We start from the raw sequence: 12,338 nt of genomic DNA, 5'->3' as shown, positions 1-12,338 counted from the left end.
TACCAGGTTAAGGTGTTTTCATTTCATTTCTGTTGCAACTGGGAGCCACTGAAAGTTTTATGTAGAAAAGGAAGAGGATGAAAGTGATATTTAGAAAGAGTCATCTGGTAGCAGTAAGGAACTTGCTTATCAGTAACTTGAGAGGGGGACTGGGAGAATAGAAATAAGGAAATTGAGGGAAAGTAGCACGTTTGGAAAGAAAAAGATGAGTTATATTTTGTGGATTATTTTGCAGATAATTATCCACTTGTACTAAATGTTTTCTAGGGGCAATATTTCTAAGAATAGCTTCAATTTCATGGTGAGATCTGTAAGTAAAAAGAAAACAAATAGCAAAGAATTTAAGCAATCTCCCATGAAGTTATTGTAGCTGAAATTCACATTGTATAATTTAAAATCCATTTTTGAAGAATGACCCATGGTACTTAAAAAAAAAAAAACACAAACCAGGGACAAATTTAAATGTAACTTTTCTGAAAAGAAACAGTTTGGGACTTATGGGTGTGGAGTTCCAGCTGTTTTCTTCTTCCTAATATCCATCTGTTTCGTTTGGGTCCTTACATTCTTGGGGGAATTATACTTAACATTTCCTAAGAATTGAGATAAAAGAAGACTACAATACTATATAAACGAGTATCCTGTTTTCAGATCAGCGATGGAATTGTAAGGATTGGAGCTTCATGGTAATGTAGCTGGGGAATGTCAGAAACACAAACTATTCAACAAAACATTTAACATTTGTTTAATTCAGACTTAATGAGAGTTTAAACCACTACTATTTCTTGTTCTAGTGATTAGAGTATGAGTCACCTGGAGAAGTTTAAGGGGTTGAGGACTCCCTGTGTTGCCAGCTGGACTGGGGAGACCCCCCTGGGCCCGGAGGCCTCTGCCCAGCCCATCCCCAGGATGTCACTGAAGGCTTTTGGTCTCCTCACTAGAAAGAATTCATGGGCAGACCAGACACAAAGATTGAGTGGTGCAAGTAGGAGAGTTTATTAAAGTAAGAATACGCTCTCAAGATGTGAGAGCAGGTGAGCTTGAGAGAGAGCTGAATGCCCTGGTTTGGGGTCTCTATCTTTTATTGACAGTTGTTAACTAGGGGGTGGAATATTCATTACTTGGGGAGGGGACTTCTTGGGAGCAAAGTTTTGTACATTTTCTTGCTTATGTCATCACGGTTTCCAGCCTTCTTTGCCTTGGGCCTGTCTGGTTTGATCAGCTTCATGTGGCTTGTTTTGGAGTGCTGTCAGGACAGGTTCTCTAACTTTCCCAATAATTGGCCATAACTCCCCCTTTGCTGGCCTCCAGGCATCCTATTAAAGCCTGTCTACTCTAAAGCCCACCCAAAAAGATTCTCCTCCATACAGTAGAAAATTCCACTCTTAGAGAGCAATTGCTTTGGATTTTCGAGGTTTGGAGACTTTTCAAGAGTTTTCATTAAAAGAAATTTGTATCAATGTTCTGTTAGAGGGAACTGGTTGACGGGTCAGAACTCTGAAAGGATGGAAGAGACATTTTTGGAGATTAAGTGTAGGGTTGTGCTAAGGGAGAATGGAAGTAAGGAGGAGTCTGGAAACTGGGCTCATAAACTTTTAATAATCCATAATAACCTGAGCAGGCACTATTCTATTACTTGTAAAGACTATAGAGTCTTACTCATTGTTTCAAGAATTGTTTTTTTTTTTTAAGAATTGTTTTTTAAAAGTTTTTTTTCTCCCTTATATTGATGGGAGGTGTATTACAGAACTGGCATGTTTTTCTGTATGTTTTATTTTTATTTTTTTTAAAGATTTTATTTATTTGTGTGAGAGAGAATGAGAGAGAGCACATGAGAGGGGGGAGGGTCAGAGGGAGAGGCAGACTCCCTGCCGAGCAGGGAGCCCGATGTGGGACTCGATCCAGGGACTCCGGGATCATGACCTGAGCCGAAGGCAGTTGCTTAACCAACTGAGCCACCCAGGCGCCCTTTCTGTATGTTTTAAATCAAATCTTCTGTCCTAGTCTCAGATAGGGCTCCCAATTTGTTTGGAAAATCTGGTAACCATACTTATAAAAATTGAGGTGGCTAATCAACAAAAGTCTGGAATACTTTCTAAAAACTGAGGTATCTTATCAACCAAAGCCTGAAATTTTAGAAATGTTGATGCTTAATCATTTGTCATAATGAAAATGGAAAAATTTATACTTTAAAAAATTATTATGTTTCTTAATATTTCCATACTATTTTAGCAATCTGAGATGGGAAATTAAAAGTTTCTGTGTGACCAAAAAATCTACTCAGGAAAGTAAGAAAAATCACAAATTAATTTTATTTATTTATTTATTATTAATTAATTAATTTATTTAAAGTAGTCTCCATGCCCAGGGTGGAGCGAACGTGGGGCTTGAACTCATGACCCTGAGATCAAGACCTGAGCTGAGATTAAGAGTCAGACGCTTAACCAACTGAGCCACCCAGGCACCCCACAAATATTATTTAAATCAGAGATTTATTGAAACACTAAATCAAGATTCTGTTCTACATATTGATTAATGATTAGTAATCTAACACACTAAAAAGAAAAAAAAACAAACATGAAGAAGTGATTATATACAATCTTCTTCTTGGTACTCTAGTAAGTATGGATGCCTTTTTAGTTGAATAGAAGTAATTTTTCAACCCATACTTCTTTGGAAAGATTCAGTAAAGTATGTGACAAAAAAAAATTACAAGGGCTCTCAAAGAACCATTTTTATCCTTGCATGAGTTGTCTCAACAGATTTCTTGTGTAATCTCCATATGGGATTGAACTACATTTGCATACAGATAGGTCTAGTATCCTCTGGCTCCTTCTTCACTCCTCTTCCTCTTTAGTTTTCGGTGCTTGACTTTCTTAGCTGGAGGATGATGGGACATCTGATTCAGGTACTTGGCCATCATTGATGTTGTGGCCAGCAGCCGGCAGAGTATTTGGTCAATGTCATAGATGGACTGATTTTCTAGGTCCTTACCAAATGTATCTGAGGAGGCTGGTTTTTTCAGCTAAAAGAAGAAAGACAGATGATATTATAGATTTTTTTCTTACTGTAGTTCAGATTACATTTGTTTTCTGGATATGTACACTTAAACTCTAAACACTACCCATTATGTATCTATACAAAAGAAAGGTTACTATAAAAGGTGTTAAGTGCAGAAGAAATGCTCTTTTGTATATGATTATAAGATTATAGTGATCATTATCACCATCAGCAAGCATTTAATATGTGCTTTTTATGGTTAGAGCATTCTGCTGAAAGAAATTACTTGAATATTAGTAAAATGTTTTCCTTTACTAAGCAGCCTCCATGTATAATGCAGTCAAATCCTAGTAATTTTATAAATATCTCATTGTTGTGAAGGTCAGTGAGCTTTTAAGATTGCCTCAAAATACAGTGCCATTGGCAAAGTAGGAAATTAGTTTAAGAGCACCATTTCCCAGAAAATTATCCTAACCTTAGAAATTAGTTTATAGTCTATTTAAAAAAGAAAAAAATACATGACAACTTTGACATACTTAGCTTTCTTAGATAGATCTGGAAGGGACTTTACAGATCCTTTGTCCAGATACTTCATTTATGGATGAGACAGCTGAGAAAGATTGAATGACTTACCTATGGGCCCAGACAGATAACTTCATCTCCTACCCATTCTACTCACTGTAGCTCACTACTTTCCTGATCTATTTTGTAACTTGAAAGAGAGAGGATGAACTAGATTATTTTAAGGGCTTTCTAATTCAGTACACATTGTTGAGCCCCAAGTATGTGCAAGACACTGTACTACATGTTTAGGGGTGAGTGGTGGGGGCAAGGACATGTTACAAAGAGGAATAAGACATGGTACTTTCCTTCAAGAAGCTGATAATCTTATGTTTTAAAGTCTATGGTATTTATAACTATTCCTATTTGCATCACTAATTCACCTTTTTTTGGTGTTTTTTCCATTTCATCCACAGGTAATGCACAGATAAAACAGACAGGATTAAAAAGAGAGCTTGTACTAAAATATAAATGAGATGTAAAGAACCCTTAAATATATCCATATTAGCAAAACTGCAGCATAGTTTGTCCAGAGGGTAAGGTAGACAGTGAGATGGAGAAGGCTTAACTTTCAGATAATGCATTTCTTCTGGAAAAATCTCCCATCCAACCTTTGTCCAGATAGTTCCATCACAAATGCAGAAGCTCTCCCTAAAGAAGCAGATAAACAACAGAGAAAAAGTTAGGGATAGTCCTTGAATGGACATCTTTCTCAACTGGGGAAAAAAAAATCTATAGCCAAAAAATTGGTCACAGAGCAGAATCACTCTGGGATCAGTTAATATGGTGCTCCACTGAAAGCATTGTCAGCACAATATACACTGATGATCATTATAACATCATCAGTCATAGTGATTCAGGATAAATTCAGTGATGTCATAAAGGACCACATTAGAACTAAAAGGTGTCACCTAGCCAATTACTGGGTTTTTTTCTTTCTCTTTCTTTCTTTCTTTCTTTCTTTTTCTTTCTTTCCTTCTTTCTTTCTTTTTTCTTTCTTTCTTTCCTTCCTTCTTCCTTCCTTCCTTCCTTCCTTCCTTCCTTCCTTCCTTCCTTCCTTCCTTCCTTCCTTCCTTCCTTCCCTCTTTCTCTCTTTCTCTCTTTGTATTTTTAAGTAATCTGTACATCCATCGTGGGGCTTGAACTCACAACCCCAAGAGTAAGAGTTGCATGCTTCACCAACTGAGCCAGCCAGGCACTCCTGGGTTTCTTAGGGATATTTTTCCTTGCTTTTTGCCAGAATGTTTTGACCTTTTTCCCTTTTCTGAAAAATGAAGACTTTACTAATTTTTGCTTGCTAATAAATTCTGTAATCATATTAACAGATTTTCATGGAAATAATTTACCTGTATCTCCTCCAAACCTTCTGAGGTATGGCAGTTTTATATCTACCTAAAGTGTTGCTATAGCCATACCGTTTCACACAATTTAGCATCTGCTTCTGTTTTTTTCACTCTGGAATGTCCTTCCCTTCAAATAGTTAAGCAAATATTGAGTTCCTCCCCCTTTTAACCTGTGTCCCTTTGGTGGCAATGTGGTACTGTCCAATAGTGAGTGAGGGGTGGGGAATTTGGCATGCAGTATGATAAAAAGATGAGACATAGATCCTGCCTTTAAAGGGCTTACAGTCTAGAGATAGAAGCAAAAAACAAGATAGGAAAAATTATGAGATAGACTAAAATGAGAGCTAACTCAAATTATAATCATGTAATGGTTGAGAGAACAATCAGTTCTATTTGGGGGAATCAGAAGTCAGAAGTTTCACAGAAGAGTATTTGAGTAAGCTTTGAAGAACGAGTAGAATTTTGGAAGATGGCAATGCAGAGAGGGCATCTTAGGTTGAGGAAACATAATAGAGAAATTCTCTGTCAACATTCATATAATAAATACTTATTGAGGGGCGCCTGGGTGGCTCAGTTGTTAAGTATCTGCCTTCGGCTCAGGTCATGATCTCAGGGTCCTGGGATCGAGCCCCGCATCGGGCTCCCTGCTCAGCGGGGAGCCTGCTTCTCCCTCTCCCGTTCCCCCTGCTTGTGTTCCCTCTCTCGCTGTCTCTCTCTGTATTAAATAAATAAAATCTTTAAAAAAAAAAAAAATAAATAAATAAATAAATACTTATTGAGTACCTCTATGTGCTAAATACTGTCCTAGGACCTGAGAATATATACACAGTTTGGCACAAAACAGAATCTTTATGTTCCTCAGTTTACTTTCCAGTAGGAAGACCCAGAAACTATATCTGTCAAAATCTATAAATCTATAGAGAGCTTTCGAGAAAAGTGGAACGGCAAGGGGGTTATGAAATCGCCGGCAAGGGGGTTTTGAAGTTGCCAGTAAGTGAATGAGTGAGTGTGTGTTCCTTTATAGAGGGCAAACAGGAAAGGCCTCTCTGATAAGCTAATGTCTGAGCCGACAGACAGCTGAGGAACTGAGAGTGAGCCATGTTGACAGGTGGGGATGTTGCTCTGTAAATAATGGGTAGACTCTCTGGATGAATGTTGGAAGGGATAAAGCTAGAAAGGTAGTTTGTGGCTAGATGGTTGTTGGAGGGCTCTGTGTTTTATTCAGTAGTCAGTAGGGAGTCATTTAGAGAGTTTTGAGGAGAAGAGTGACATAATGATAAACTTACTGAGTGCTTTACTATGTCCCAGGCACTGTGCCAAGATACTTGCATGCATTATACTACATTTTGTTTAGTCCTTACAGTTATATGAGGACTGTACTACAATACTTCGATTTTATAGATGAAACCTAGAGAGGTTAAGGTATTACTGTGGTCTAAGTGTTTGTGTCTTCCTACCCCCAATTCATATGTTGAATACTAATGCCCAGTGTGATAGTTTTAGGAGGTGTAGGGCCTTTGGGAGGTGCTTAGGAAATGAGGGTGGAACCCTCACAAATAAGATTAGTGTCCTTATAAGAGTTCTCACAGAGCTCCCTAGCCCCTTCCACCATGTGAAGGCATAGTGAGAATATGCCAGCTATGAAGAAGGAGGGTCTCATCAGACCACAACCATGTTGGTGCCTTGATCTTGGACTTCTCAGTCTCCAGAACCGTGAGAAATGAATTTCTGTTGTTTATAATCTACCCAGTCGGTGATGTTTTGCTATAGCAGCCTGAATGCATTACACAGGTATGGTGGCATTAGGAGGATGCTTGCAATAAACTCCTTTCTCTACCAAGCCACCCCTAATAAACATGTGCTCTCAGTAAAATCAGTGTGCTTATCATACAAATGCAGTTTCATGACAAGTTCTTTAGTCCCGTCTTCTGACTAATTCCTCCATCCTGTATTGGAATTCTGGAACTACCACTGACTCCAGGTTACCCAAATAGTGTAGCCAAAATCTAAACCTTGGATTCCAGTTTAGGGAATTAATTTTGCTTGCAGCGTGAATGATAGGTTTGAATCTGCGAAGGGCTGGAAGCAAGAATACTAGTTAACTGGTCCCTATACGTTAATACAATTCCTGGAGCACCTGGGTGACTCAGTTGGTTGAGCGTCCAACTCTTGATCTTGGCTCGGGTCTTGATCTCAGGGTTGTGCGTTTGAGCCCTGTGTTGAGTCCAGCAAACAAACAAACCAAAAAAACCCTAAAAACTATTCCAGACATGGGTCTGAATTTGACCTCTTTTATTATGTCCACTTTACAGATAGACAAATGAGGCTTAGGAGTTTGTTAGTTACTACAGATGACACAGCTGAGTGTTACAGTGATTTTTTTTAAAGTTTCTGTTTCAATTCCAGTTAGTTACCATACAGTGTAATATTAGTTTCAGATGTACAATTTAGTGATTCAACACTCCACACAGCACCCAGTGCTCATCACAACAAGCGCCCTCCTCAGTCGCCATCACCTATTTCACCCAACCCCCTACCCGACTCCCCTCTGGTAACCATCAGTTTGTTCTCTATAGTTAAGAGTCTGTTTCTTGGTGTGCCTCTCTCTCTCTCTTTTCCCCCTTTGCTCATTTGTTTTGTTTCTTAAATTCCACATAGGAGCAAAATCATATGGTATTTGTCTTTTTCTAATTGACTTATTTTGCTTAGCATAATACTCTCTCTAGCTCCATCCACATCCTTGCAAATGGCAAGATTGCATTCCTTTTTAAGGTTAAGTAATATTCCAATTTATATATATACCTTAAGTAATATTCCATTTTATATATATACCACATCAATATAGATGGGCACTTGGGCTGTTTCTGTAGTTTGGCTATTGTAGGTAATGCTGCTATAAACATTGGTGTCCATGTACCCCTTTGAATTGGTATTATTGTATTCTTTGGGTAAATACTGCAATTGCTGAATTGTAGAGTGGTTCTGTGTTTGACTTTTGAGGAACCACCATACTGTTTTCCACAGTGGCTGCACCAGTTTGCCTTCCCACCAGCAGTGCAAGAGGGTTCCCTTTCTCCACATCCTCACCAATACCTGTTGTTTCTTGTATTTTTTATTTTAGCTCTTCTGACAGATGTGAGGTGAAATCGCATTGTAGTTTTGATTTGTATTTCTCTGATGATGAGTAATGTGGAGCATCTTTTCATGTCTGTTGGCCAGCTGTATGTCTTCTTTAGAAAAATGTCTATCCATGTTTTTTACCCGTTTTTTAGTTGGATTATTTGTTTTTTGGATGTTGAATTCTATAGGTTCTTTATCAGAGATGTCATTTGCAAATATCTTCCCCCATTCCACAAGTTGCCTTTTAGTTTTGTTGTTTGTTTCCTTCTCTGTGCAGAAGCTTTTTATTTTGATGAAGTCCCGATCCTTTATTTTTGCTCTTGTTTTCCTTGCCTCCAGAGACATATCTAGAAAGAAGCTGCTATTGCCAATGTCAAAGAGGTTACTGCCTGTGTTCTCCCCTAGGACTTTTTAGTAGTTTCCTGTCTCACATTTAGGTCTTTTATCCATTTTGAAGTTATTTTTGTGTAGGGTGTAAGAAAGTGGTCCAGTTTCATTCTTTTGCATGTTGCTCTCCAGTTTTCCCAACACCATTTGTTGAAGAGACTCTTTTCCATTGGCTCTTTATTGAAGATTAATTGACCATATAGTTGTGGGTTCATTTATGGGTTCTCTATTCTGTTCCATTGGTCTATGTTTCTATTTTTGTGCTGTTTACTGTTTTGATCACTACAGCTTTGTAATATAACCTGAACTCCAGAATTGTGATGCCTCCAGCTTTGCTTTTCTTTTTCAAGGTTGCTTTGGCTATTTGGGGTCTTTCATGGTTCTATACAAATTTTAGGATTGGTTGTTCTAGCTCTGTGAAAAATGCTGTTGGTATTTTGATAGGGATTGCATTAAATGTGTAGATCACTTTGGGTAGTATAGACATTTTAACAATATTTGTCCTTCTAATCCATGGATGTTTTCCATTTCTTTGTGTTTTATCTTTGTCTCTTTCATCAGTGTTTTATAGTTTTCAGAGTACTGGTCTTTCACCTCTTTGGTTAGGTTTATTCCTAAGTATCTTATGGTTTTTAGTACAGTTGTAAATGGGATTAATGCCCTAATTTGTCTTTCTGCTGCTTCATTATTGGTGTATAGAAATACAACATATTTCTGTATGTTGTTTTTGTATCCTGTGACTTTACAGAATTCGTGTATCAGTTCTACAGGTTTTTGGTGCAGTCTTTTGGGTGTTCTATATAGAGTATCATGTCATCTGTAAATAGTGAAAATTTGACTTCTATGCCAATTTGGATGCCTTTTATTTCTTTTTGTTGTCTGATTGCTGTGGCTAGGACTTCCAGTACTATGTTGAATACCAGTGGTGAGAGTAGACATCCCTGTCTTGTTCCTGACCTAGAGGAAAAGCTCTGTTTTTTTCCCATTGAGAATGATATTAGTTGTGGTTTTTCATATATGGACTTTATTATGCTGAGATACATTCCCTCTAACCCTACTTTGTTGAGAGTTTTTATCATGAATGGATGTTGTACTTTGTCAAATGCTTTTTCTGCATCTATTGAAAGGGTCATATGGTTCTTATCCTTTCTTTTATTAATGTGGTGTATCACATTGATTGATTTGCGAATATTGAACCACCCTTGCAGCCCAGGAATAAATCCCACTTGATTTGTTCACAGACGAATTCTACCAAACATTCAAAGAAGAGCTAATACTTATTCTTCTCAAACTATTCCAAAAAATAGAAAAGGAAGGAAAACTTCCAAATTCATTCTACGAGGCCATGATTGGTGAATGATTCTTTTAATCCTTTGGGTTCTGTTTGCTATTGAGAATTTTTGTATCCATGTTCATCGGGGATATTGGCTTGTAGTTTTTTTTTTAGGGGAGTCTTTTTCTGGTTTTGGTATCAGGGTAATGCTGGCCTCATAGAATGAATTCCAAAACTATTTTTTGGAATAGTTTGAGAAGAACAGGTATTAACTCTTCTTTAATTATTTGGTAGAATTTGTCTGTGAAGCCATCTGGCCCTGGACTTTGGTTTGTTGGGAGATTTTTATTACTGATTCATTTTCTTTGCTGGTTATCAGTCCGTTCAAGTTTTCTGTTTCTTCCTGTTTCAGTTTTGGTAGTTTATACATTTCTAGGAATTTATCCATTTCTTCTAGGTTGTCCAGTTTGTTGGCATATAGTTTTTCGTAATCTTCTCTTATGATTGTTTGCATTTCTGTGGTGTTCGTTGTTATTTCTCCTCTCTTGTTCATGATTTTATTTATTTGGGTCCTTTTTATTTTCTTTTTGGTAAGTGTGGCTAGGGGTTTATCAATTTAATTAATTCTTTCAAAGAACCAACTCCTGGTTTCATTGATCTGTTCCATTGTTTTTTTAGTTTCTGTATCATTTATTTCTGCTCTAATCTTTATTATTTCCTTCCTTCCTTTGGTTTTAGGCTTTTTCCTTGTTCTTTCTCTAGCTCCTTTAGGTGTAAGGTTAGGTTGTTTACTTGAGATTTTTCTTGCTTCCTGAGCTAGGCCTGTATTGTTATGTACTTCCCTCTTGTGACCACTTTTGCTGCATCCCAAGTGTTTTGGACCATTTTGCTTTCATTTTCATTTGTTTTTATGTTTTTTTAATTTCTTCTTTGATTTCCTGGCTGACCCATTCATTGTTTTGTAGCATGTTGTTTAAGCTCCATGTATTTGTGGACTTTTCAAATTTTTTTTGTGTGTTGTTGACTTCAACATTGTAGTCAGAAAATATGCATGGTATGATCTCAATCTTTCTGTACTTGTTGAGGCCTGATTCATGACTTAGTATGTGATCTATTCTTTTTTTTTTTTTTTTTAAAGATTTTATTTATTTATTTGAAAGATAGAGACATAGCAAGAGAGGGAACACAAGCAGGGGGAGTGGGAGAGGGAGAAGCAGGCTTCCCGCCGAGCAGGGAGCCCAATGTGGGGCTCAATCCCAGGACCCTGAGATCATGACCTGAGCCGAAGGTAGACGCTTAACCAACTGAGCCACCCAGGTGCCCCAGTATGTGATCTATTCTTGAGACTGTCCCATGTGCACTTGAAAAGAATATGTATTCTGCTGTTTTAGGATGGCAAGTTCTGAATATGTCTATTAAGTCCATGTGATCCAGTGTGTCATTCAAAGCCATTATTTCCATCAATCAAAGAAAGACATGTATCATATGACCTCACTGATACGAGGAATTCTTAATATCAGGAAACAAACTGAGGGTTGCTGGAGTGGTGGGGGGTGGGAGGGATGGGGTGGCTAGGTGATAGACATTGGGGAGGGTATGTGCTATGGTGAGCTCTGTGAACTGTGTAAGACTGTTGAATCACAGACCTGAACCTCTGAAACAAATAATACATTATATGTTAAAAAAAAAAAAAGAAGAAGAAGATAGCAAGAAGGGAAAAATGAAGGGGGGGGAATTGAAGGGGGAGACGAACCATGAGAGACTATGGACTCTGAGAAACAAACTGAGGGTTCTAGAGGGGAGGGGGGTGGGAGGATGGGTTAGCCTGGTGATGGGTATTAAAGAGGGCATGTACTGAATGGAGCACTGGGTCTTATACTCAAACAATGAATCATGGAACACTACATCAAAAACTAATGATGTAATGTATGGTGATTAACATACATAATAAAAAAAAAAGCCATTATTTCCTTGTTGATTTTCTGTTTAGATGATATGTGCATTGATATAAGTGGGGTGTTAAAGTCCTCTACTATTACTGTGTTTTATCAATTAGTTCCTTTATGTTTTTTATTATATATTTGGGTGCTCCCATCCTGGATGCATAAATATTTATAATTATTAGTTGGATTATCCCCTTTTTTATGCTATAGTGTCCTTCTTTATCTCTTGTTACAGTTTTCATTTTATTTATTTATTTAATTTTTTATTATGTTAATCCCCATACATTACATCATTAGTTTTAGATGTAGTGTTCCATGATTCATTGTTTGTGCATAACACCCAGTGCTCCATGCAGAACGTGCCCTCTTTAATACCCATCATCAGGCTAACCCATCCTCCCACCCCCCTCCCCTCTAGAACCCTCAGTTTGTTTTTCAGAGTCCATCGTCTCTCATGGTTCGTCTACCCCTCCGATTCCCCCCGCTTCATTCTTCCCGTCCTGCTATCTTCTTCTTCTTTTTTTTTCTTAACATATATTGCATTATTTGTTTCAGAGGTACAGTTCTGAGATTCAACAGTCTTGCACAATTCACAGCGCTTACCAGAGCACATACCCTCCCCAGTGTCTATCACCCGGCCACCCCATCCCTCCCACCCCACCCCGCACTCCAGCAACCCTCAGTTTGTTTCCTGAGATTAAGAATTCCTCATAT

At 37.9% G+C, this 12,338-nt stretch overlaps 2 protein-coding genes across 4 annotated transcripts in view; one reads left to right on the top strand and one right to left on the bottom strand.

The window, feature by feature from the left end:
* Nucleotides 1-12,338, top strand: part of ANKRD45 (ankyrin repeat domain 45) — a 55,581-nt gene that overhangs the window by 27,725 nt on the left and 15,518 nt on the right. The gene's annotated exons all lie outside the window — the stretch shown is intronic.
* On the bottom strand, nt 2,813-4,265 carry TEX50 (testis expressed 50). The gene is made up of 2 exons (XM_006734893.2): nt 3,942-4,265; nt 2,813-3,022 (listed from the first exon to the last, which is right to left on the bottom strand). Exons 1-2 carry the CDS (start codon nt 4,263-4,265, stop codon nt 2,813-2,815), a joined length of 534 nt encoding a protein of 177 aa, XP_006734956.1.

This window comes from Leptonychotes weddellii, chromosome 6, assembly GCF_054177405.1.
Source record: "Leptonychotes weddellii isolate Sample4059 chromosome 6, ASM5417740v2, whole genome shotgun sequence".
NCBI lineage: Eukaryota > Metazoa > Chordata > Mammalia > Carnivora > Phocidae > Leptonychotes > Leptonychotes weddellii.
This window is presented reverse-complemented; position numbering and strand designations above follow the sequence as displayed.

Excerpts from the sequence above, each read along its gene's own strand:
- TEX50 (XM_006734893.2), bottom strand. The coding sequence starts at position 4,265 with ATGTCCATTCAAGGACTATCCCTAACTTTTTCTCTGTTGTTTATCTGC. Across the intron at positions 3,023-3,941 it reads GGAAAAAACACCAAAAAAAG|CTGAAAAAACCAGCCTCCTC; the intron begins GTGAATTAGTGA and ends TTCTTCTTTTAG.